The 27,759-nt window shown below is 52.0% G+C and overlaps 1 protein-coding gene across 1 annotated transcript in view; it reads right to left on the bottom strand.

Annotated features, from left to right (window-relative positions):
* slc7a7 (solute carrier family 7 member 7) overlaps window positions 1-27,759 on the bottom strand; it is a 68,905-nt gene that overhangs the window by 13,755 nt on the left and 27,391 nt on the right. Inside the window, exon 6 of the mRNA XM_072501604.1 lies at window positions 1,301-1,450. Within this exon, the coding sequence (XP_072357705.1) occupies window positions 1,301-1,450 (150 nt within the window). The remainder of the gene's footprint in view (window positions 1-1,300; window positions 1,451-27,759) is intronic.

The following is a 27,759-nucleotide window of genomic DNA, read 5'->3' as shown; positions in this document are numbered from 1 at the left end:
GGGGGAGGACGTGCAGACTCCGCACAGACAGTGACCCAAGCCGGGAATCGAACCTGGGACCCTGGAGCTGTGAGGCAGCAGTGCTAACCACTGTGCTACCATGCCACATCACTGTTCCAGCTATCCGCCTTCCTCACTTTGAATAACGTTCCCGGGAGAGTGCGCGTGTGTTTCGAGGAGTAAGCGCCTGAATCCCGTCAGTAGACTGCCTGGGAGAGTGACTGCCTTCTGAGCCCGCCAGTGGAAAATCGCTTCAGTTTGATTCTCCCCTGCAGCACCACCTCCGACCAGCTGGTGGCAGCAGCGAGCCAGTGTAGCTCACCCTGATTGGACCCAGCAATCAGGGTCCAATGATTGGGGCAGCACGGTAGCCTTGTGGATAGCGCAATTGCTTCATAGCGCCAGGGTCCCAGGTTCGATTCCGACTTGGGTCACTGCCTGTGCGGAGTCTGCACGTCCTCCCCGTGTGTGCGTGGGTTTCCTCCGGGTGCTCCGGTTTCCTCCCACAGTCCAAAGATGTGCAGGTTAGGTGGATTGGCCATGATAAATTGCCCTTATTGTCCAAAATTGCCCTTCGTGTTGGGTGGGGTTACTGGGTTATGGGGATAGGGTGGAGGTGTTGACCTTGGGTAGGGTGCTCTTTCCAAGAGTCAGTGCAGACTCGATGGGCCGAATGGTCCCCAACCAACTGTGAAGCAATTGTGCTACCCACAATGCTACCGTGCTGCCCTCCAGGATGCGTTACCCCAGAGACAGTGAAGGAACGGCCGATATATTTCCAGGTCGGGGCGGCGAGTGACTCGGAGGGGAGCCTCCAGGTGGTGGGGTTCCCAGGTATCTGCTGCCCTCGTCCTTCGAGATGGTGGCGGTTGTGGGTTTGGAAGGTGCTGCCTCAGGAACCTTGGTGAGTTACTGCAGTGCATCTTGTAGATGGGACACACGGCTGCCACTGTGCGTCGATGGCGGGGGGAGCGAATGTTTGTGGAAGGGGGGAGCAATCGAGCGGGGCTGCTTTGTCCTGGATGGTGTCGAGTGTGGTTGGGAGCCGCGCTCATCCAGGCAAGTGGGGAGTCTCCCATCGCACTCCTGGCTTGTGTCCTTGTAGACGGTGGACAGGCTTTGGGAGGGGGTCAGGAGGTGAGTTGCTCTCCGCAGGATTCCCAGCCTCTGACCTGCTCTGGGAGCCGCAGTGTTTATATGGCTGGGTCCAGTTCAGTTTTTGATCAATGGTAACCCCCAGGATGCAGGTAAAAAATATCCCGGATCATTCAGCAATGAGCTGTTATTTTTATCATCGTACCTTCAGTGGCCTGGGACGGTGCGGTTGCTTCCAACGGAGATACAGCTGCCCCGCGATCGATAAGCCCACAAACAACCAGTAGCTGAAGCTGTAGTAATTGATGAGCAGGAAGATATCTTCAACGCAGAGATACACACAGGACATCAAACCCTGCAGACAGAACGGCACATCAACAAACAGTCCACATCTCCCTCTACACTGTCCCCATCAAACACTCCCAGGACAGGTACAGCACGGGGTTAGATACAGAGTAAAGCTCCCTCTACACTGTCCCCATCAAACACTCCCAGGACAGGTACAGCACGGGGTTAGATACAGAGTAAAGCTCCCTCTACAGTCTCCCCACCAAACACTCCCAGGACAGGTACAGCACGGGGTTAGATACAGAGTAAAGCTCCCTCTACACTGTCCCCATCAAACCCTCCCAGGACAGATGCAGCACGGGGATAGATACAGAGTGAAGCTCCCTCTACACTGTCCCCATCAAACACTCCCAGGACAGGCACAGCACGGGGTTAGATACAGAGTAAAGCTCCCTCTACACTGTCCACATCAAACCCTCCCAGGACAGGTACAGCATGGGAGTAGATACAGAGTAAAGCACCCTCTACACTGTCCCCATCTAACACTCCCAGGACAGGTACAGCACGGGGTTAGAAACAGAGTAAAGCTCCCCCTACACTGTCCCCATCAAACACTCCCGGGACAGGTACAGCACGGGGTTAGATACAGAATAAAACTCCCTCCACACTGTCCCCATCAAACAGTCCCAGAACAGGTTCAGCACGGGGTTAGATACAGAGTAAAGCTCTCTCTACACTGTCCCCATCAAACACTCACAGGACAGGTATAGCACGGGGTTAGATACAGAATAAAGCTCCCTCTACACTGTCCCCATCAAACACTCACAGGACAGGTATAGCACGGGGTTAGATACAGAGTAAAGCTCCCTCTACACTGTCCCCGTGAAACACTCCAAGGACAGGTACAGTACAGGGTTAGATGCAGAGTAAAGATCCCTCGACACTGTCCCCATCAAGTACTCCCAGGACAGGTACAGCACAGGGTTAGATACAGAGTAAAGCTCCCTCTACACTGTCTCCATGATCACTCCCAGGACAGGTACAGCACGAGGTTAGATATAGAATGAAACACCCTCTACACTGTCCCCATCAAACACTCCCAGGGCAGGTACAGCACGGGGTTAGATACAGAGTAAAGCTCCCTCTACACTGTCCCCATCAAACACTCCAGGGACAGGTACAGCACGGGGTTAGATACAGAGTACAGCTCCCTCTACACTGTCCCCGTCAAACACTCCCAGGACAGGTACAGCACGGGGTTAGATACAGAGTAAAGCTCCCTCTACACTGTCCCCGTCAAACACTCCCAGGACAGGTACAGCACGGGGTTAGATACAGAGTAAAGCTCCCTCTACACTGCCCCATCAAACACTCCCAGGACAGGTACAGCACGGGGTTAGAAGCAGAATAAAGCTCCCTCGACACTGTCCCCATCAAACACTCCCAGGACAGGTACAGCACGGGGTTAGATACAGAGTAAAGCTCCCTCTACACTGTCCCCATCAAACACCCCCAGGACAGGTACAGCACGGGGTTACATACAGAGTAAAGCTCCCCCTACACTGTCCCCATCAAACACTCCCAGGACAGGTACAGCACGGGGTTAGATACAGAGTAAAGCTCCCTCTACACTGTCCCCATCAAACACTCCCAAGACAGGTACAGCACGGGGATAGATACAGAGTAAAGCTCCCTCTACACTGTCCCCATCAAACACTCCCAGGACAGGTACAGCACGGGGTTAGATACAGAGTAAAGCTCCCTCTACACTGTCCCCATCAAACACACCCAGGACAGTAACAGCAAGGGGTTAGATACAGAGTAATGCTCCCTCTACACTGTCCCATCAAACACTCCCAGGACAGGTGCAGCACGGGGTTAGATACAGAGTAAAGCTCCCTCTACACTGTCCCCATCAAACACTCCCAGGACAGGTACAGCACGGGGTTAGATACAGAGTAAAGCTCCCTCTACACTGTCCCCATCAAACACACCCAGGACAGTTACAGCAAGGGGTTAGATACAGAGTAATGCTCCCTCTACACTGTCCCCATCAAACACTCCCAGGACAGGTACAGCACGGGGGTAGATACAGAGTAAAGCTCCCCCTACACTGTCCCCATCAAACACTCCCAGGACAGGTACAGCACGGGGTTAGATACAGAGTAAAGCTCCCTCTACACTGTCCCCATCAAACACTCCCAGGACAGGTACAGCACGGGGTTAGATACAGAGTAAAGCTCCCTCTACACTGTCCCCACCAAACACTCCCAGGACAGGTACAGCACGGGGTTAGATACAGAGTAAAGCTCCCTCTACACTGTCCCATCAAACACACCCAGGACAGTTACAGCAAGGGGTTAGATACAGAGTAATGCTCCCTCTACACTGTCCCATCAAACACTCCCAGGACAGGTACAGCACGGGGTTAGATACAGAGCAAAGCTCCCTCTACACTATTCCCCATCAAACACTCCCAGGACAGGTGCAGCACGGAGTTCGATACAGAGTAAAGCTCCCTCTACACTGTCCCCATCAAACACACCCAGGACAGTTACAGCAAGGGGTTAGATACAGAGTAATGCTCCCTCTACACTGTCCCATCAAACACTCCCAGGACAGGTACAGCACGGGGTTAGATACAGAGCAAAGCTCCCTCTACACTATTCCCCATCAAACACTCCCAGGACAGGTACAGCACGGGGTTAAATACAGAGTAAAGCGCCCCCTACACTGTCCCCATCAAACACTCCCAGGACAGGTACAGCATGGGGTTAGATAAAGAGTTAAGCGCCCTCTACACTGTCCCCATCAAACATTCCCAGGACAGGTACAGCACGGTGTTAGATACAGAGTAAAACTCCCTCTACACTGTCCCGATCAAACACTCCCAGGACAGGTACAGCACGGGGTTAGATACAGAGTAAAGCTCCCTCTACACTATTCCCCATCAAACACTCCCAAGACAGGTACAGCACGGGGTTAGATACAGAGTAAAACTCCCTCTACACTGTCCCCATCAAACACTCCCAGGACAGGTACAGCACGGGGGTAGATACAGAGTAAAACTCCCTCTACACTGTCCCGATCAAACACTCCCAGGACAGGTACAGCACGGGGGTAGATACAGAGTAAAGCTCCCCCTACACTGTCCCCATCAAACACTCCCAGGACAGGTACAGCATGGGGTTAGATAAAGAGTTAAGCGCCCTCTACACTGTCCCCATCAAACATTCCCAGGACAGGTACAGCACGGTGTTAGATACAGAGTAAAACTCCCTCTACACTGTCCCCATCAAACACTCCCAGGACAGGTACAGCACGGGGGTAGATACAGAGTAAAGCTCCCCCTACACTGTCCCCATCAAACACTCCCAGGACAGGTACAGCACGGGGTTAGATACAGAGTAAAGCTCCCTCTACACTGTCCCCATCAAACACTCACAAGGACAGGTACAGCACGGGGTTAGATACAGAGTAAAGCTCCCTCTACACTGTCCCCATCAAACACTCCCAGGACAGGTGCAGCACGGGGTTAGATACAGAGTAAAGCTCCCTCTACACTGTCCCCATCAAACACTCCCAGGACAGGTACAGCACGGGGTTAGATACAGAGTAAAGCTCCCTCTACACTGTCCCCACCAAACACTCCCAGGACAGGTACAGCATGGGGTTAGATACAGAGTAAAGCTCCCTCTACACTGTCCCCATCAAACACTCCCAGGACAGGTACAGCACGGGGTTAGATACAGAGTAAAGCTCCCTCTACACTGTCCCCACCAAACACTCCCAGGACAGGTGCAGCACGGGGTTAGATACAGAGTAAAACTCCCTCTACACTGTCCCCATCAAACACTCCCAGGACAGGTACAGCACGGGGTTAGATACAGAGTAAAGCTCCCTCTACACTGTCCCCACCAAACACTCCCAGGACAGGTACAGCACGGGGTTAGATACAGAGTAAAGCTCCCTCTACACTGTCCCATCAAACACACCCAGGACAGGTACAGCACGGGGTTAGATACAGAGTAAAGCTCCCTCTACACTATTCCCCATGAAACACTCCCAGGACAGGTGCAGCACGGAGTTCGATACAGAGTAAAGCTCCCTCTACACTGTCCCCATCAAACACACCCAGGACAGTTACAGCAAGGGGTTAGATACAGAGTAATGCTCCCTCTACACTGTCCCATCAAACACTCCCAGGACAGGTACAGCACGGGGTTAGATACAGAGCAAAGCTCCCTCTACACTATTCCCCATCAAACACTCCCAGGACAGGTACAGCACGGGGTTAAATACAGAGTAAAGCGCCCTCTACACTGTCCCCATCAAACACTCCCAGGACAGGTACAGCATGGGGTTAGATAAAGAGTTAAGCGCCCTCTACACTGTCCCCATCAAACATTCCCAGGACAGGTACAGCACGGTGTTAGATACAGAGTAAAACTCCCTCTACAGTGTCCCGATCAAACACTCCCAGGACAGGTACAGCACGGGGTTAGATACAGAGTAAAGCTCCCTCAACACTATTCCCCATCAAACACTCCCAAGACAGGTACAGCACGGGGTTAGATACAGAGTAAAACTCCCTCTACACTGTCCCCATCAAACACTCCCAGGACAAGTACAGCACGGGGTTAGATACAGAGTAAAGCTCCCTCTACACTGTCCCCATCAAACACTCCCAGGACAGGTGCAGCACGGGGTTAGATACAGAGTAAAGCTCCCTCTACACTGTCCCCATCAAACACTCCCAGGACAGGTACAGCACGGGGTTAGATACAGAGTAAAGCTCCCTCTACACTGTCCCCACCAAACACTCCCAGGACAGGTACAGCATGGGGTTAGATACAGAGTAAAGCTCCCTCTACACTGTCCCCATCAAACACTCCCAGGACAGGTACAGCACGGGGTTAGATACAGAGTAAAGCTCCCTCTACACTGTCCCCACCAAACACTCCCAGGACAGGTGCAGCACGGGGTTAGATACAGAGTAAAGCTCCCTCTACACTGTCCCCATCAAACACTCCCAGGACAGGTACAGCACGGGGTTAGATACAGAGTAAAGCTCCCTCTACACTGTCCCCACCAAACACTCCCAGGACAGGTACAGCACGGGGTTAGATACAGAGTAAAGCTCCCTCTACACTGTCCCATCAAACACACCCAGGACAGGTACAGGACGGGGTTAGATACAGAGTAAAGCTCCCTCTACACTATTCCCCATGAAACACTCCCAGGACAGGTGCAGCACGGAGTTCGATACAGAGTAAAGCTCCCTCTACACTGTCCCCATCAAACACACCCAGGACAGTTACAGCAAGGGGTTAGATACAGAGTAATGCTCCCTCTACACTGTCCCATCAAACACTCCCAGGACAGGTACAGCACGGGGTTAGATACAGAGCAAAGCTCCCTCTACACTATTCCCCATCAAACACTCCCAGGACAGGTACAGCACGGGGTTAAATACAGAGTAAAGCGCCCTCTACACTGTCCCCATCAAACACTCCCAGGACAGGTACAGCATGGGGTTAGATAAAGAGTTAAGCGCCCTCTACACTGTCCCCATCAAACATTCCCAGGACAGGTACAGCACGGTGTTAGATACAGAGTAAAACTCCCTCTACACTGTCCCGATCAAACACTCCCAGGACAGGTACTGCACGGGGTTAGATACAGAGTAAAGCTCCCTCAACACTATTCCCCATCAAACACTCCCAAGACAGGTACAGCACGGGGTTAGATACAGAGTAAAACTCCCTCTACACTGTCCCCATCAAACACTCCCAGGACAGGTACAGCACGGGGGTAGATACAGAGTAAAACTCCCTCTACACTGTCCCGATCAAACACTCCCAGGACAGGTACAGCACGGGGGTAGATACAGAGTAAAGCTCCCCCTACACTGTCCCCATCAAACACTCCCAGGACAGGTACAGCATGGGGTTAGATAAAGAGTTAAGCGCCGTCTACACTGTCCCCATCAAACATTCCCAGGACAGGTACATCACGGTGTTAGATACAGAGTAAAACTCCCTCTACACTGTCCCCATCAAACACTCCCAGGACAGGTACAGCACGGGGGTAGATACAGAGTAAAGCTCCCCCTACACTGTCCCCATCAAACACTCCCAGTACAGGTACAGCACGGGGTTAGATACAGAGTAAAGCTCCCTCTACACTGTCCCCATCAAACACTCCCAGGACAGGTACAGCACGGGGTTAGATACAGAGTAAAGCTCCCTCTACACTGTCCCCATCAAACTCTCCCAGGACAGGTGCAGCACGGGGTTAGATACAGAGTAAAGCTCCCTCTACACTGTCCCCATCAAACACTCCCAGGACAGGTACAGCACGGGGTTAGATACAGAGTAAAGCTCCCTCTACACTGTCCCCACCAAACACTCCCAGGACAGGTACAGCATGGGGTTAGATACAGAGTAAAGCTCCCTCTACACTGTCCCCATCAAACACTCCCAGGACAGGTACAGCATGGGGTTAGATACAGAGTAAAGCTCCCTCTACACTGTCCCCACCAAACACTCCCAGGACAGGTGCAGCACGGGGTTAGATACAGAGTAAAGCTCCCTCTACACTGTCCCCATCAAACACTCCCAGGACAGGTACAGCACGGGGTTAGATACAGAGTAAAGCTCCCTCTACACTGTCCCCACCAAACACTCCCAGGACAGGTACAGCATGGGGTTAGATACAGAGTAAAGCTCCCCCTACACTGTCCCCATCAAACACTCCCAGGACAGGTACAGCACGGGGTTAGATACAGAGTAAAGCTCCCTCTACACTGTCCCCATCAAACACTCCCAGGACAGGTACAGCACGAGGTTAGATACAGAGTAAAGCTCCCTCAACACTGTCCCCGTCAAACACTCCCAGGACAGGTGCAGCACGGGGTTAGATACAGAGTAAAGCTCCCTCTACACTGTCCCCATCAAACACTCCCAGGACAGGTACAGCACGGGGTTAGATACAGAGTAAAGCTCCCTCTACACTGTCCCCACCAAACACTCCCAGGACAGGTACAGCATGGGGTTAGATACAGAGTAAAGCTCCCCCTACACTGTCCCCATCAAACACTCCCAGGACAGGTACAGCACGGGGGTTAGATACAGAGTAAAGCTCCCTCTACACTGTCCCCATCAAACACTCCCAGGACAGGTACTGCACTGTGTTAGATACAGAGTAAAGCTCCCTCTACACTGTCCCCATCAAACACTCCCAGGACAGGTACAGCACGGGGTTAGATACAGAGTAAAGCTCCCTCCACACTGTCCCCATCAAACACTCCCAGGACAGGTACAGCACGGGGTTAGATACAGAGTAAAGCTCCCTTTACACTGTCCCCATCAAACACTCCCAGGACAGGTACAGCACGGTGTTAGATACAGAGTAAAGCTCCCACTACACTGTCCCCATCAAACACTCCCAGGACAGGTACAGCACGGGGGTAGATACAGAGTAAAGCTCCCACTACACTGTCCCCATCAAACACTCCCAGGACAGGTACAGCACGGGGTTAGATACAGAGTAAAGCTCCCTCTACACTGTCCCCATCAAACACTCCCAGGACAGATACAGCACGGGGTTAAATACAGAGTAAAGCTCCCTCTACACTGTCCCCATGAAACACTCTCAGAACAGGTACAGCACGGGGGTAGATACAGAGTAAAGCTCCCACTACACTGTCCCCATCAAACACTCCCAGGACAGGTACAGCACGGGGTTAGATACAGAGTAAAGCTCCCTCTACACTGTCCCCATCAAACACTCCCAGGACAGGTACAGCACGGGGTTAGATGCAGAGTAAAGCTCCCTCTACACTGTCCCCATCAAACACTCCCAGGACAGGTACAGCACGTGGTTAGATACAGAGTAAAGCTCCCTCTACACTGTCCCCATCAAACACTCCCAGGAAAGGTACAGCACGGGGTTAGATACAGGGTAAAGCTCCCTCTACACTGTCCCCATCAAACACTCCCAGGACAGGTACAGCACGGGGTTAGATACAGAGTAAAGCTCCCTCTACACTGTCCCCATCAAACACTCCCGGGACAGGTACAGCACGGTGTTAGATACAGAGTAAAGCTCCCACTACACTGTCCCCATCAAACACTCCCAGGACAGGTACAGCACGGGGGTAGATACAGAGTAAAGCTCCCACTACACTGTCCCCATCAAACACTCCCAGGACAGGTACAGCACGGGGGTTAGATACAGAGTAAAGCTCCCTCTACACTGTCCCCATCAAACACTCCCAGGACAGGTACAGCACTGTGTTAGATACAGAGTAAAGCTCCCTCTACACTGTCCCCATCAAACACTCCCGGGACAGGTACAGCACGGTGTTAGATACAGAGTAAAGCTCCCTCTACACTGTCCCCATCAAACACTCCCAGGACAGGTATAGCACGGGGTTAGATACAGAGAAAAGCTCCCTCCACACTGTCCCCATCAAACACTCCCAGGACAGGTACAGCACGGGGTTAGATACAGAGTAAAGCTCCCTCTACACTGTCCCCATCAAACACTCCCAGGACAGGTACAGCACGGTGTTAGATACAGAGTAAAGCTCCCACTACACTGTCCCCATCAAACACTCCCAGGACAGGTACAGCACGGGGGTAGATACAGAGTAAAGCTCCCACTACACTGTCCCCATCAAACACTCCCAGGACAGGTACAGCACGGGGTTAGATACAGAGTAAAGCTCCCTCTACACTGTCCCCATCAAACACTCCCAGGACAGATACAGCACGGGGTTAGATACAGAGTAAAGCTCCCTCTACACTGTCCCCATGAAACACTCTCAGAACAGGTACAGCACGGGGGTAGATACAGAGTAAAGCTCCCACTACACTGTCCCCATCAAACACTCCCAGGACAGGTACAGCACGGGGTTAGATACAGAGTAAAGCTCCCACTACACTGTCCCCATCAAACACTCCCAGGACAGGTACAGCACGGGGTTAGATACAGAGTAAAGCTCCCTCTACACTGTCCCCATCAAACACTCCCAGGACAGATACAGCACGGGGTTAAATACAGAGTAAAGCTCCCTCTACACTGTCCCCATGAAACACTCTCAGAACAGGTACAGCACGGGGGTAGATACAGAGTAAAGCTCCCACTACACTGTCCCCATCAAACACTCCCAGGACAGGTACAGCACGGGGTTAGATACAGAGTAAAGCTCCCTCTACACTGTCCCCATCAAACACTCCCAGGACAGGTACAGCACGGGGTTAGATGCAGAGTAAAGCTCCCTCTACACTGTCCCCATCAAACACTCCCAGGACAGGTACAGCACGTGGTTAGATACAGAGTAAAGCTCCCTCTACACTGTCCCCATCAAACACTCCCAGGAAAGGTACAGCACGGGGTTAGATACAGGGTAAAGCTCCCTCTACACTGTCCCCATCAAACACTCCCAGGACAGGTACAGCACGGGGTTAGATACAGAGTAAAGCTCCCTCTACACTGTCCCATCAAACACACCCAGGACAGGTACAGCACGGGGTTAGATACAGAGTAAAGCTCCCTCTACACTATTCCCCATGAAACACTCCCAGGACAGGTGCAGCACGGAGTTCGATACAGAGTAAAGCTCCCTCTACACTGTCCCCATCAAACACACCCAGGACAGTTACAGCAAGGGGTTAGATACAGAGTAATGCTCCCTCTACACTGTCCCATCAAACACTCCCAGGACAGGTACAGCACGGGGTTAGATACAGAGCAAAGCTCCCTCTACACTATTCCCCATCAAACACTCCCAGGACAGGTACAGCACGGGGTTAAATACAGAGTAAAGCGCCCTCTACACTGTCCCCATCAAACACTCCCAGGACAGGTACAGCATGGGGTTAGATAAAGAGTTAAGCGCCCTCTACACTGTCCCCATCAAACATTCCCAGGACAGGTACAGCACGGTGTTAGATACAGAGTAAAACTCCCTCTACACTGTCCCGATCAAACACTCCCAGGACAGGTACAGCACGGGGTTAGATACAGAGTAAAGCTCCCTCAACACTATTCCCCATCAAACACTCCCAAGACAGGTACAGCACGGGGTTAGATACAGAGAAAAACTCCCTCTACACTGTCCCCATCAAACACTCCCAGGACAGGTACAGCACGGGGTTAGATACAGAGTAAAGCTCCCTCTACACTGTCCCCATCAAACTCTCCCAGGACAGGTGCAGCACGGGGTTAGATACAGAGTAAAGCTCCCTCTACACTGTCCCCATCAAACACTCCCAGGACAGGTACAGCACGGGGTTAGATACAGAGTAAAGCTCCCTCTACACTGTCCCCACCAAACACTCCCAGGACAGGTACAGCATGGGGTTAGATACAGAGTAAAGCTCCCTCTACACTGTCCCCATCAAACACTCCCAGGACAGGTACAGCATGGGGTTAGATACAGAGTAAAGCTCCCTCTACACTGTCCCCACCAAACACTCCCAGGACAGGTGCAGCACGGGGTTAGATACAGAGTAAAGCTCCCTCTACACTGTCCCCATCAAACACTCCCAGGACAGGTACAGCACGGGGTTAGATACAGAGTAAAGCTCCCTCTACACTGTCCCCACCAAACACTCCCAGGACAGGTACAGCATGGGGTTAGATACAGAGTAAAGCTCCCCCTACACTGTCCCCATCAAACACTCCCAGGACAGGTACAGCACGGGGTTAGATACAGAGTAAAGCTCCCTCTACACTGTCCCCATCAAACACTCCCAGGACAGGTACAGCACGAGGTTAGATACAGAGTAAAGCTCCCTCAACACTGTCCCCGTCAAACACTCCCAGGACAGGTGCAGCACGGGGTTAGATACAGAGTAAAGCTCCCTCTACACTGTCCCCATCAAACACTCCCAGGACAGGTACAGCACGGGGTTAGATACAGAGTAAAGCTCCCTCTACACTGTCCCCACCAAACACTCCCAGGACAGGTACAGCATGGGGTTAGATACAGAGTAAAGCTCCCCCTACACTGTCCCCATCAAACACTCCCAGGACAGGTACAGCACGGGGGTTAGATACAGAGTAAAGCTCCCTCTACACTGTCCCCATCAAACACTCCCAGGACAGGTACTGCACTGTGTTAGATACAGAGTAAAGCTCCCTCTACACTGTCCCCATCAAACACTCCCAGGACAGGTACAGCACGGGGTTAGATACAGAGTAAAGCTCCCTCCACACTGTCCCCATCAAACACTCCCAGGACAGGTACAGCACGGGGTTAGATACAGAGTAAAGCTCCCTTTACACTGTCCCCATCAAACACTCCCAGGACAGGTACAGCACGGTGTTAGATACAGAGTAAAGCTCCCACTACACTGTCCCCATCAAACACTCCCAGGACAGGTACAGCACGGGGGTAGATACAGAGTAAAGCTCCCACTACACTGTCCCCATCAAACACTCCCAGGACAGGTACAGCACGGGGTTAGATACAGAGTAAAGCTCCCTCTACACTGTCCCCATCAAACACTCCCAGGACAGATACAGCACGGGGTTAAATACAGAGTAAAGCTCCCTCTACACTGTCCCCATGAAACACTCTCAGAACAGGTACAGCACGGGGGTAGATACAGAGTAAAGCTCCCACTACACTGTCCCCATCAAACACTCCCAGGACAGGTACAGCACGGGGTTAGATACAGAGTAAAGCTCCCTCTACACTGTCCCCATCAAACACTCCCAGGACAGGTACAGCACGGGGTTAGATGCAGAGTAAAGCTCCCTCTACACTGTCCCCATCAAACACTCCCAGGACAGGTACAGCACGTGGTTAGATACAGAGTAAAGCTCCCTCTACACTGTCCCCATCAAACACTCCCAGGAAAGGTACAGCACGGGGTTAGATACAGGGTAAAGCTCCCTCTACACTGTCCCCATCAAACACTCCCAGGACAGGTACAGCACGGGGTTAGATACAGAGTAAAGCTCCCTCTACACTGTCCCCATCAAACACTCCCGGGACAGGTACAGCACGGTGTTAGATACAGAGTAAAGCTCCCACTACACTGTCCCCATCAAACACTCCCAGGACAGGTACAGCACGGGGGTAGATACAGAGTAAAGCTCCCACTACACTGTCCCCATCAAACACTCCCAGGACAGGTACAGCACGGGGGTTAGATACAGAGTAAAGCTCCCTCTACACTGTCCCCATCAAACACTCCCAGGACAGGTACAGCACTGTGTTAGATACAGAGTAAAGCTCCCTCTACACTGTCCCCATCAAACACTCCCGGGACAGGTACAGCACGGTGTTAGATACAGAGTAAAGCTCCCTCTACACTGTCCCCATCAAACACTCCCAGGACAGGTATAGCACGGGGTTAGATACAGAGAAAAGCTCCCTCCACACTGTCCCCATCAAACACTCCCAGGACAGGTACAGCACGGGGTTAGATACAGAGTAAAGCTCCCTCTACACTGTCCCCATCAAACACTCCCAGGACAGGTACAGCACGGTGTTAGATACAGAGTAAAGCTCCCACTACACTGTCCCCATCAAACACTCCCAGGACAGGTACAGCACGGGGGTAGATACAGAGTAAAGCTCCCACTACACTGTCCCCATCAAACACTCCCAGGACAGGTACAGCATGGGGTTAGATACAGAGTAAAGCTCCCTCTACACTGTCCCCATCAAACACTCCCAGGACAGATACAGCACGGGGTTAGATACAGAGTAAAGCTCCCTCTACACTGTCCCCATGAAACACTCTCAGAACAGGTACAGCACGGGGGTAGATACAGAGTAAAGCTCCCACTACACTGTCCCCATCAAACACTCCCAGGACAGGTACAGCACGGGGTTAGATACAGAGTAAAGCTCCCACTACACTGTCCCCATCAAACACTCCCAGGACAGGTACAGCACGGGGTTAGATACAGAGTAAAGCTCCCTCTACACTGTCCCCATCAAACACTCCCAGGACAGATACAGCACGGGGTTAAATACAGAGTAAAGCTCCCTCTACACTGTCCCCATGAAACACTCTCAGAACAGGTACAGCACGGGGGTAGATACAGAGTAAAGCTCCCACTACACTGTCCCCATCAAACACTCCCAGGACAGGTACAGCACGGGGTTAGATACAGAGTAAAGCTCCCTCTACACTGTCCCCATCAAACACTCCCAGGACAGGTACAGCACGGGGTTAGATGCAGAGTAAAGCTCCCTCTACACTGTCCCCATCAAACACTCCCAGGACAGGTACAGCACGTGGTTAGATACAGAGTAAAGCTCCCTCTACACTGTCCCCATCAAACACTCCCAGGAAAGGTACAGCACGGGGTTAGATACAGGGTAAAGCTCCCTCTACACTGTCCCCATCAAACACTCCCAGGACAGGTACAGCACGGGGTTAGATACAGAGTAAAGCTCCCTCTACACTGTCCCATCAAACACACCCAGGACAGGTACAGCACGGGGTTAGATACAGAGTAAAGCTCCCTCTACACTATTCCCCATGAAACACTCCCAGGACAGGTGCAGCACGGAGTTCGATACAGAGTAAAGCTCCCTCTACACTGTCCCCATCAAACACACCCAGGACAGTTACAGCAAGGGGTTAGATACAGAGTAATGCTCCCTCTACACTGTCCCATCAAACACTCCCAGGACAGGTACAGCACGGGGTTAGATACAGAGCAAAGCTCCCTCTACACTATTCCCCATCAAACACTCCCAGGACAGGTACAGCACGGGGTTAAATACAGAGTAAAGCGCCCTCTACACTGTCCCCATCAAACACTCCCAGGACAGGTACAGCATGGGGTTAGATAAAGAGTTAAGCGCCCTCTACACTGTCCCCATCAAACATTCCCAGGACAGGTACAGCACGGTGTTAGATACAGAGTAAAACTCCCTCTACACTGTCCCGATCAAACACTCCCAGGACAGGTACAGCACGGGGTTAGATACAGAGTAAAGCTCCCTCAACACTATTCCCCATCAAACACTCCCAAGACAGGTACAGCACGGGGTTAGATACAGAGAAAAACTCCCTCTACACTGTCCCCATCAAACACTCCCAGGACAGGTACAGCACGGGGTTAGATACAGAGTAAAGCTCCCTCTACACTGTCCCCATCAAACACTCCCAGGACAGGTGCAGCACGGGGTTAGATACAGAGTAAAGCTCCCTATGCACTGTCCCCATCAAACACTCCCAGGACAGGTACAGCACGGGGTTAGATACAGAGTAAAGCTCCCTCTACACTGTCCCCACCAAACACTCCCAGGACAGGTACAGCATGGGGTTAGATACAGAGTAAAGCTCCCTCTACACTGTCCCCATCAAACACTCCCAGGACAGGTACAGCACGGGGTTAGATACAGAGTAAAGCTCCCTCTACACTGTCCCCACCAAACACTCCCAGGACAGGTGCAGCACGGGGTTAGATACAGAGTAAAGCTCCCTCTACACTGTCCCCATCAAACACTCCCAGGACAGGTACAGCACGGGGTTAGATACTGAGTAAAGCTCCCTCTACACTGTCCCCACCAAACACTCCCAGGACAGGTACAGCACGGGGTTAGATACAGAGTAAAGCTCCCTCTACACTGTCCCATCAAACACACCCAGGACAGGTACAGCACGGGGTTAGATACAGAGTAAAGCTCCCTCTACACTATTCCCCATGAAACACTCCCAGGACAGGTGCAGCACGGAGTTCGATACGGAGTAAAGCTCCCTCTACACTGTCCCCATCAAACACACCCAGGACAGTTACAGCAAGGGGTTAGATACAGAGTAATGCTCCCTCTACACTGTCCCATCAAACACTCCCAGGACAGGTACAGCACGGGGTTAGATACAGAGCAAAGCTCCCTCTACACTATTCCCCATCAAACACTCCCAGGACAGGTACAGCACGGGGTTAAATACAGAGTAAAGCGCCCTCTACACTGTCCCCATCAAACACTCCCAGGACAGGTACAGCACGGTGTTAGATACAGAGTAAAGCTCCCACTACACTGTCCCCATCAAACACTCCCAGGACAGGTACAGCACGGGGGTAGATACAGAGTAAAGCTCCCACTACACTGTCCCCATCAAACACTCCCAGGACAGGTACAGCACGGGGTTAGATACAGAGTAAAGCTCCCTCTACACTGTCCCCATCAAACACTCCCAGGACAGATACAGCACGGGGTTAGATACAGAGTAAAGCTCCCTCTACACTGTCCCCATGAAACACTCTCAGAACAGGTACAGCACGGGGGTAGATACAGAGTAAAGCTCCCACTACACTGTCCCCATCAAACACTCCCAGGACAGGTACAGCACGGGGTTAGATACAGAGTAAAGCTCCCACTACACTGTCCCCATCAAACACTCCCAGGACAGGTACAGCACGGGGTTAGATACAGAGTAAAGCTCCCTCTACACTGTCCCCATCAAACACTCCCAGGACAGATACAGCACGGGGTTAAATACAGAGTAAAGCTCCCTCTACACTGTCCCCATGAAACACTCTCAGAACAGGTACAGCACGGGGGTAGATACAGAGTAAAGCTCCCACTACACTGTCCCCATCAAACACTCCCAGGACAGGTACAGCACGGGGTTAGATACAGAGTAAAGCTCCCTCTACACTGTCCCCATCAAACACTCCCAGGACAGGTACAGCACGGGGTTAGATGCAGAGTAAAGCTCCCTCTACACTGTCCCCATCAAACACTCCCAGGACAGGTACAGCACGTGGTTAGATACAGAGTAAAGCTCCCTCTACACTGTCCCCATCAAACACTCCCAGGAAAGGTACAGCACGGGGTTAGATACAGGGTAAAGCTCCCTCTACACTGTCCCCATCAAACACTCCCAGGACAGGTACAGCACGGGGTTAGATACAGAGTAAAGCTCCCTCTACACTGTCCCATCAAACACACCCAGGACAGGTACAGCACGGGGTTAGATACAGAGTAAAGCTCCCTCTACACTATTCCCCATGAAACACTCCCAGGACAGGTGCAGCACGGAGTTCGATACAGAGTAAAGCTCCCTCTACACTGTCCCCATCAAACACACCCAGGACAGTTACAGCAAGGGGTTAGATACAGAGTAATGCTCCCTCTACACTGTCCCATCAAACACTCCCAGGACAGGTACAGCACGGGGTTAGATACAGAGCAAAGCTCCCTCTACACTATTCCCCATCAAACACTCCCAGGACAGGTACAGCACGGGGTTAAATACAGAGTAAAGCGCCCTCTACACTGTCCCCATCAAACACTCCCAGGACAGGTACAGCATGGGGTTAGATAAAGAGTTAAGCGCCCTCTACACTGTCCCCATCAAACATTCCCAGGACAGGTACAGCACGGTGTTAGATACAGAGTAAAACTCCCTCTACACTGTCCCGATCAAACACTCCCAGGACAGGTACAGCACGGGGTTAGATACAGAGTAAAGCTCCCTCAACACTATTCCCCATCAAACACTCCCAAGACAGGTACAGCACGGGGTTAGATACAGAGAAAAACTCCCTCTACACTGTCCCCATCAAACACTCCCAGGACAGGTACAGCACGGGGTTAGATACAGAGTAAAGCTCCCTCTACACTGTCCCCATCAAACACTCCCAGGACAGGTGCAGCACGGGGTTAGATACAGAGTAAAGCTCCCTATGCACTGTCCCCATCAAACACTCCCAGGACAGGTACAGCACGGGGTTAGATACAGAGTAAAGCTCCCTCTACACTGTCCCCACCAAACACTCCCAGGACAGGTACAGCATGGGGTTAGATACAGAGTAAAGCTCCCTCTACACTGTCCCCATCAAACACTCCCAGGACAGGTACAGCACGGGGTTAGATACAGAGTAAAGCTCCCTCTACACTGTCCCCACCAAACACTCCCAGGACAGGTGCAGCACGGGGTTAGATACAGAGTAAAGCTCCCTCTACACTGTCCCCATCAAACACTCCCAGGACAGGTACAGCACGGGGTTAGATACTGAGTAAAGCTCCCTCTACACTGTCCCCACCAAACACTCCCAGGACAGGTACAGCACGGGGTTAGATACAGAGTAAAGCTCCCTCTACACTGTCCCATCAAACACACCCAGGACAGGTACAGCACGGGGTTAGATACAGAGTAAAGCTCCCTCTACACTATTCCCCATGAAACACTCCCAGGACAGGTGCAGCACGGAGTTCGATACGGAGTAAAGCTCCCTCTACACTGTCCCCATCAAACACACCCAGGACAGTTACAGCAAGGGGTTAGATACAGAGTAATGCTCCCTCTACACTGTCCCATCAAACACTCCCAGGACAGGTACAGCACGGGGTTAGATACAGAGCAAAGCTCCCTCTACACTATTCCCCATCAAACACTCCCAGGACAGGTACAGCACGGGGTTAAATACAGAGTAAAGCGCCCTCTACACTGTCCCCATCAAACACTCCCAGGACAGGTACAGCATGGGGTTAGATAAAGAGTTAAGCGCCCTCTACACTGTCCCCATCAAACATTCCCAGGACAGGTACAGCACGGTGTTAGATACAGAGTAAAACTCCCTCTACACTGTCCCGATCAAACACTCCCAGGACAGGTACAGCACGGGGTTAGATACAGAGTAAAGCTCCCTCAACACTATTCCCCATCAAACACTCCCAAGACAGGTACAGCACGGGGTTAGATACAGAGTAAAACTCCCTCTACACTGTCCCCATCAAACACTCCCAGGACAGGTACAGCACGGGGGTAGATACAGAGTAAAACTCCCTCTACACTGTCCCGATCAAACACTCCCAGGACAGGTACAGCACGGGGGTAGATACAGAGTAAAGCTCCCCCTACACTGTCCCCATCAAACACTCCCAGGACAGGTACAGCATGGGGTTAGATAAAGAGTAAAGCGCCGTCTACACTGTCCCCATCAAACATTCCCAGGACAGGTACAGCACGGTGTTAGATACAGAGTAAAACTCCCTCTACACTGTCCCCATCAAACACTCCCAGGACAGGTACAGCACGGGGGTAGATACAGAGTAAAGCTCCCCCTACACTGTCCCCATCAAACACTCCCAGGACAGGTACAGCACGGGGTTAGATACAGAGTAAAGCTCCCTCTACACTGTCCCCATCAAACACTCCCAGGACAGGTACAGCACGGGGTTAGATACAGAGTAAAGCTCCCTCTACACTGTCCCCATCAAACTCTCCCAGGACAGGTGCAGCACGGGGTTAGATACAGAGTAAAGCTCCCTCTACACTGTCCCCATCAAACACTCCCAGGACAGGTACAGCACGGGGTTAGATACAGAGTAAAGCTCCCTCTACACTGTCCCCACCAAACACTCCCAGGACAGGTACAGCATGGGGTTAGATACAGAGTAAAGCTCCCTCTACACTGTCCCCATCAAACACTCCCAGGACAGGTACAGCACGGGGTTAGATACAGAGTAAAGCTCCCTCTACACTGTCCCCACCAAACACTCCCAGGACAGGTGCAGCACGGGGTTAGATACAGAGTAAAGCTCCCTCTACACTGTCCCCATCAAACACTCCCAGGACAGGTACAGCACGGGGTTAGATACAGAGTAAAGCTCCCTCTACACTGTCCCCACCAAACACTCCCAGGACAGGTACAGCATGGGGTTAGATACAGAGTAAAGCTCCCCCTACACTGTCCCCATCAAACACTCCCAGGACAGGTACAGCACGGGGTTAGATACAGAGTAAAGCTCCCTCTACACTGTCCCCATCAAACACTCCCAGGACAGGTACAGCACGAGGTTAGATACAGAGTAAAGCTCCCTCAACACTGTCCCCGTCAAACACTCCCAGGACAGGTGCAGCACGGGGTTAGATACAGAGTAAAGCTCCCTCTACACTGTCCCCATCAAACACTCCCAGGACAGGTACAGCACGGGGTTAGATACAGAGTAAAGCTCCCTCTACACTGTCCCCACCAAACACTCCCAGGACAGGTACAGCATGGGGTTAGATACAGAGTAAAGCTCCCCCTACACTGTCCCCATCAAACACTCCCAGGACAGGTACAGCACGGGGGTTAGATACAGAGTAAAGCTCCCTCTACACTGTCCCCATCAAACACTCCCAGGACAGGTACTGCACTGTGTTAGATACAGAGTAAAGCTCCCTCTACACTGTCCCCATCAAACACTCCCAGGACAGGTACAGCACGGGGTTAGATACAGAGTAAAGCTCCCTCCACACTGTCCCCATCAAACACTCCCAGGACAGGTACAGCACGGGGTTAGATACAGAGTAAAGCTCCCTTTACACTGTCCCCATCAAACACTCCCAGGACAGGTACAGCACGGTGTTAGATACAGAGTAAAGCTCCCACTACACTGTCCCCATCAAACACTCCCAGGACAGGTACAGCACGGGGGTAGATACAGAGTAAAGCTCCCACTACACTGTCCCCATCAAACACTCCCAGGACAGGTACAGCACGGGGTTAGATACAGAGTAAAGCTCCCTCTACACTGTCCCCATCAAACACTCCCAGGACAGATACAGCACGGGGTTAAATACAGAGTAAAGCTCCCTCTACACTGTCCCCATGAAACACTCTCAGAACAGGTACAGCACGGGGGTAGATACAGAGTAAAGCTCCCACTACACTGTCCCCATCAAACACTCCCAGGACAGGTACAGCACGGGGTTAGATACAGAGTAAAGCTCCCTCTACACTGTCCCCATCAAACACTCCCAGGACAGGTACAGCACGGGGTTAGATGCAGAGTAAAGCTCCCTCTACACTGTCCCCATCAAACACTCCCAGGACAGGTACAGCACGTGGTTAGATACAGAGTAAAGCTCCCTCTACACTGTCCCCATCAAACACTCCCAGGAAAGGTACAGCACGGGGTTAGATACAGGGTAAAGCTCCCTCTACACTGTCCCCATCAAACACTCCCAGGACAGGTACAGCACGGGGTTAGATACAGAGTAAAGCTCCCTCTACACTGTCCCCATCAAACACTCCCGGGACAGGTACAGCACGGTGTTAGATACAGAGTAAAGCTCCCACTACACTGTCCCCATCAAACACTCCCAGGACAGGTACAGCACGGGGGTAGGTACAGAGTAAAGCTCCCACTACACTGTCCCCATCAAACACTCCCAGGACAGGTACAGCACGGGGGTTAGATACAGAGTAAAGCTCCCTCTACACTGTCCCCATCAAACACTCCCAGGACAGGTACAGCACTGTGTTAGATACAGAGTAAAGCTCCCTCTACACTGTCCCCATCAAACACTCCCGGGACAGGTACAGCACGGTGTTAGATACAGAGTAAAGCTCCCTCTACACTGTACCCATCAAACACTCCCAGGACAGGTACAGCACGGGGTTAGATACAGAGAAAAGCTCCCTCCACACTGTCCCCATCAAACACTCCCAGGACAGGTACAGCACGGGGTTAGATACAGAGTAAAGCTCCCTCTACACTGTCCCCATCAAACACTCCCAGGACAGGTACAGCACGGTGTTAGATACAGAGTAAAGCTCCCACTACACTGTCCCCATCAAACACTCCCAGGACAGGTACAGCACGGGGGTAGATACAGAGTAAAGCTCCCACTACACTGTCCCCATCAAACACTCCCAGGACAGGTACAGCACGGGGTTAGATACAGAGTAAAGCTCCCTCTACACTGTCCCCATCAAACACTCCCAGGACAGATACAGCACGGGGTTAGATACAGAGTAAAGCTCCCTCTACACTGTCCCCATGAAACACTCTCAGAACAGGTACAGCACGGGGGTAGATACAGAGTAAAGCTCCCACTACACTGTCCCCATCAAACACTCCCAGGACAGGTACAGCACGGGGTTAGATACAGAGTAAAGCTCCCACTACACTGTCCCCATCAAACACTCCCAGGACAGGTACAGCACGGGGTTAGATACAGAGTAAAGCTCCCTCTACACTGTCCCCATCAAACACTCCCAGGACAGGTACAGCACGGGGTTAGATGCAGAGTAAAGCTCCCTCTACACTGTCCCCATCAAACACTCCCAGGACAGGTACAGCACGTGGTTAGATACAGAGTAAAGCTCCCTCTACACTGTCCCCATCAAACACTCCCAGGAAAGGTACAGCACGGGGTTAGATACAGGGTAAAGCTCCCTCTACACTGTCCCCATCAAACACTCCCAGGACAGGTACAGCACGGGGTTAGATACAGAGTAAAGCTCCCTCTACACTGTCCCCATCAAACACTCCCGGGACAGGTACAGCACGGTGTTAGATACAGAGTAAAGCTCCCACTACACTGTCCCCATCAAACACTCCCAGGACAGGTACAGCACGGGGGTAGATACAGAGTAAAGCTCCCACTACACGGTCCCCATCAAACACTCCCAGGACAGGTACAGCACGGGGGTTAGATACAGAGTAAAGCTCCCTCTACACTGTCCCCATCAAACACTCCCAGGACAGGTACAGCACTGTGTTAGATACAGAGTAAAGCTCCCTCTACACTGTCCCCATCAAACACTCCCGGGACAGGTACAGCACGGTGTTAGATACAGAGTAAAGCTCCCTCTACACTGTCCCCATCAAACACTCCCAGGACAGGTACAGCACGGGGTTAGATACAGAGAAAAGCTCCCTCCACACTGTCCCCATCAAACACTCCCAGGACAGGTACAGCACGGGGTTAGATACAGAGTAAAGCTCCCTCTACACTGTCCCCATCAAACACTCCCAGGACAGGTACAGCACGGTGTTAGATACAGAGTAAAGCTCCCACTACACTGTCCCCATCAAACACTCCCAGGACAGGTACAGCACGGGGGTAGATACAGAGTAAAGCTCCCACTACACTGTCCCCATCAAACACTCCCAGGACAGGTACAGCACGGGGTTAGATACAGAGTAAAGCTCCCTCTACACTGTCCCCATCAAACACTCCCAGGACAGATACAGCACGGGGTTAGATACAGAGTAAAGCTCCCTCTACACTGTCCCCATGAAACACTCTCAGAACAGGTACAGCACGGGGGTAGATACAGAGTAAAGCTCCCACTACACTGTCCCCATCAAACACTCCCAGGACAGGTACAGCACGGGGTTAGATACAGAGTAAAGCTCCCTCTACACTGTCCCCATCAAACACTTCCAGGACAGATACAGCACAGGGTTAGATACAGAGTAAAGCTCCCTCTACACTGTCCCCATCAAACACTCCCAGGACAGGTACAGCACGGGGTTAGATGCAGAGTAAAGCTCCCTCTACACTATCCCCATCAAACACTCCCAGGAAAGGTACAGGACGGGGTTAGATACAGAGTAAAGCTCCCCCTACACTGTCCCCATCAAACACTCCCAGGACAGGTACAGCACGGGGTTAGATACAGAGTAAAGCTCCCTCTACACTGTCCCCATCAAACACTCCCAGGACAGGTACAGCACGGGGTTAGATACAGAGTAAAGCTCCCTCTACACTGTCCCCATCAAACACTCCCAGGACTGGTACAGCACGGGGTTAGATACAGAGTAAAGCTCACTCTACACTGTCCCCATCAAACACTCCCAGGACAGGTACAGCACGGGGTTAGATACAGAGTAAAGCTCCCTCTACACTGTCCCCATCAAACACTCCCAGGACAGGTACAGCACGGGGTTAGATGCAGAGTAAAGCTCCCTCTACACTGTCCCCATCAAACACTCCCAGGACAGGTACAGCACGGGGTTAGATACAGAGTAAAGCTCCCTCTACACTGTCCCCATCAAACACACCCAGGACAGGTACAGCACGGGGTTAGATACAGAGTAAAGCTCCCTCTACACTGTCCCCATCAAACACTCCCAGGACAGATACAGCACGGGGTTAGATACAGAGTAAAGCTCCCTCTACACTGTCCCCATGAAACACTCTCAGAACAGGTACAGCACGGGGGTAGATACAGAGTAAAGCTCCCACTACACTGTCCCCATCAAACACTCCCAGGACAGGTACAGCACGGGGTTAGATACAGAGTAAAGCTCCCTCTACACTGTCCCCATCAAACACTCCCAGGACAGGTACAGCACGGGGTTAGATGCAGAGTAAAGCTCCCTCTACACTGTCCCCATCAAACACTCCCAGGACAGGTACAGCACGTGGTTAGATACAGAGTAAAGCTCCCTCTACACTGTCCCCATCAAACACTCCCAGGAAAGGTACAGCATGGGGTTAGGTACAGAGTAAAACTCCCTCTACACTGTCCCCATCAAACACTCCCAGGACAGGTACAGTACGGGGTTAGATACAGGGTAAAGCTCCCTCCACACTGTCCCCATCAAACACTCCCAGGACAGGTACAGCACGGGGTTAGATACAGAGTAAAGCTCCCTCTACACTGTCCCCATCAAACACTCCCAGGACAGGTACAGCACGGTGTTAGATACAGAGTAAAGCTCCCACTACACTGTCCCCATCAAACACTCCCAGGACAGGTACAGCACGGGGGTAGATACAGAGTAAAGCTCCCACTACACTGTCCCCATCAAACACTCCCAGGACAGGTACAGCACGGGGGTTAGATACAGAGTAAAGCTCCCTCCACACTGTCCCCATCAAACACTCCCAGGACAGGTACAGCACTGTGTTAGATACAGAGTAAAGCTCCCTCTACACTGTCCCCATCAAACACTCCCAGGACAGGTACAGCACGGGGTTAGATACAGAGTAAAGCTCCCTCCACACTGTCCCCATCAAACACTCCCAGGACAGGTACAGTACGGGGTTAGATACAGAGTAAAGCTCCCTCTACACTGTCCCCATCAAACACTCCCAGGACAGGTACAGCACGGTGTTAGATACAGAGTAAAGCTCCCACTACACTATCCCCATCAAACACTCCCAGGACAGGTACAGCACGGGGGTAGATACAGAGTAAAGCTCCCACTACACTGTCCCCATCAAACACTCCCAGGACAGGTACAGCACGGGGTTAGATACAGAGTAAAGCTCCCTCTACACTGTCCCCATCAAACACTCCCAGGACAGATACAGCACGGGGTTAGATACAGAGTAAAGCTCCCTCTACACTGTCCCCATGAAACACTCTCAGAACAGGTACAGCACGGGGGTAGATACAGAGTAAAGCTCCCACTACACTGTCCCCATCAAACACTCCCAGGACAGGTACAGCATGGGGTTAGATACAGAGTAAAGCTCCCTCTACACTGTCCCCATCAAACACTTCCAGGACAGATACAGCACAGGGTTCGATACAGAGTAAAGCTCCCTCTACACTGTCCCCATCAAACGCTCCCAGGACAGGTACAGCACGGGGTTAGATACAGAGTAAAACTCCCTCTACACTGCCCCATCAAACACTCCCAGGACAGGTACAGCACGGGGTTAGAAGCAGAATAAAACTCCCTCTACACTGTCCCCATCAAACACTCCCAGGACAGGTACAGCACGGGGTTAGATACAGAGTAAAGCTCCCTCTACACTGTCCCCATCAAACACTCCCAGGACAGGTACAGCACGGGGTTAGATACAGAGTAAAGCTCCCTCTACACTGTCCCCATCAAACACCCCCAGGACAGGTACAGCACGGGGTTACATACAGACTAAAGCTCCCCCTACACTGTCCCCATCAAACACTCCCAGGACAGGTACAGCACGGGGTTAGATACAGAGTAAAGCTCCCTCTACACTGTCCCCATCAAACACTCCCAGGACAGGTACAGCACGGGGATAGATACAGAGTAAAGCTCCCACTACACTGTCCCCATCAAACACTCCCACGACAGGTACAGCACGGGGTTAGATACAGAGTAAAGCTCCCTCTACACTGTCCCCATCAAACACTCCCAGGACAGGTACAGCACGGGGTTAGATACAGAGTAAAGCTCCCTCTACACTGTCCCCACCAAACACTCCCAGGACAGGTACAGCACGGGGTTAGATATAGAGTAAAGCTCCCTCTACACTGTCCCCATCAAACACTCCCAGGACAGGTACAGCACGGGGTTAGATACAGAGTAAAGCTCCCTCTACACTGTCCCCATCAAACACTCCCAGGACAGGTACAGCACGGGGTTAGATACAGAGTAAAGCTCCCTCTACACTGTCCCCATCAAACACTCCCAGGACAGGTACAGCACGGGGTTAGATACAGAGTAAAGCTCCCTCTACACTGTCCCCATCAAACACCCCCAGGACAGGTACAGCACGGGGTTAGATACAGAGTAAAGCTCCCTCTACACTGTCCCCATCAAACACTCCCAGGACAGGTACAGCACGTGGTTAGATACAGAGTAAAGCTCCCTCTACACTGTCCCCATCAAACACTCCCAGGAAAGGTACAGCACGGGGTTAGATACAGGGTAAAGCTCCCTCTACACTGTCCCCATCAAACACTCCCAGGACAGGTACAGCACGGGGTTAGATACAGAGTAAAGCTCCCTCTACACTGTCCCCATCAAACACTCCCGGGACAGGTACAGCACGGTGTTAGATACAGAGTAAAGCTCCCACTACACTGTCCCCATCAAACACTCCCAGGACAGGTACAGCACGGGGGTAGATACAGAGTAAAGCTCCCACTACACTGTCCCCATCAAACACTCCCAGGACAGGTACAGCACGGGGGTTAGATACAGAGTAAAGCTCCCTCTACACTGTCCCCATCAAACACTCCCAGGACAGGTACAGCACTGTGTTAGATACAGAGTAAAGCTCCCTCTACACTGTCCCCATCAAACACTCCCGGGACAGGTACAGCACGGTGTTAGATACAGAGTAAAGCTCCCTCTACACTGTCCCCATCAAACACTCCCAGGACAGGTACAGCACGGGGTTAGATACAGAGAAAAGCTCCCTCCACACTGTCCCCATCAAACACTCCCAGGACAGGTACAGCACGGGGTTAGATACAGAGTAAAGCTCCCTCTACACTGTCCCCATCAAACACTCCCAGGACAGGTACAGCACGGTGTTAGATACAGAGTAAAGCTCCCACTACACTGTCCCCATCAAACACTCCCAGGACAGGTACAGCACGGGGGTAGATACAGAGTAAAGCTCCCACTACACTGTCCCCATCAAACACTCCCAGGACAGGTACAGCACGGGGTTAGATACAGAGTAAAGCTCCCTCTACACTGTCCCCATCAAACACTCCCAGGACAGATACAGCACGGGGTTAGATACAGAGTAAAGCTCCCTCTACACTGTCCCCATGAAACACTCTCAGAACAGGTACAGCACGGGGGTAGATACAGAGTAAAGCTCCCACTACACTGTCCCCATCAAACACTCCCAGGACAGGTACAGCACGGGGTTAGATACAGAGTAAAGCTCCCTCTACACTGTCCCCATCAAACACTTCCAGGACAGA

This window comes from Scyliorhinus torazame, chromosome 5 (genome assembly GCF_047496885.1).
Source record: "Scyliorhinus torazame isolate Kashiwa2021f chromosome 5, sScyTor2.1, whole genome shotgun sequence".
In the NCBI taxonomy this organism is placed as follows: domain Eukaryota; kingdom Metazoa; phylum Chordata; class Chondrichthyes; order Carcharhiniformes; family Scyliorhinidae; genus Scyliorhinus; species Scyliorhinus torazame.
Note: the sequence above shows the minus strand (reverse complement) of the source record. Positions and strands in the feature narration are given on the sequence as shown.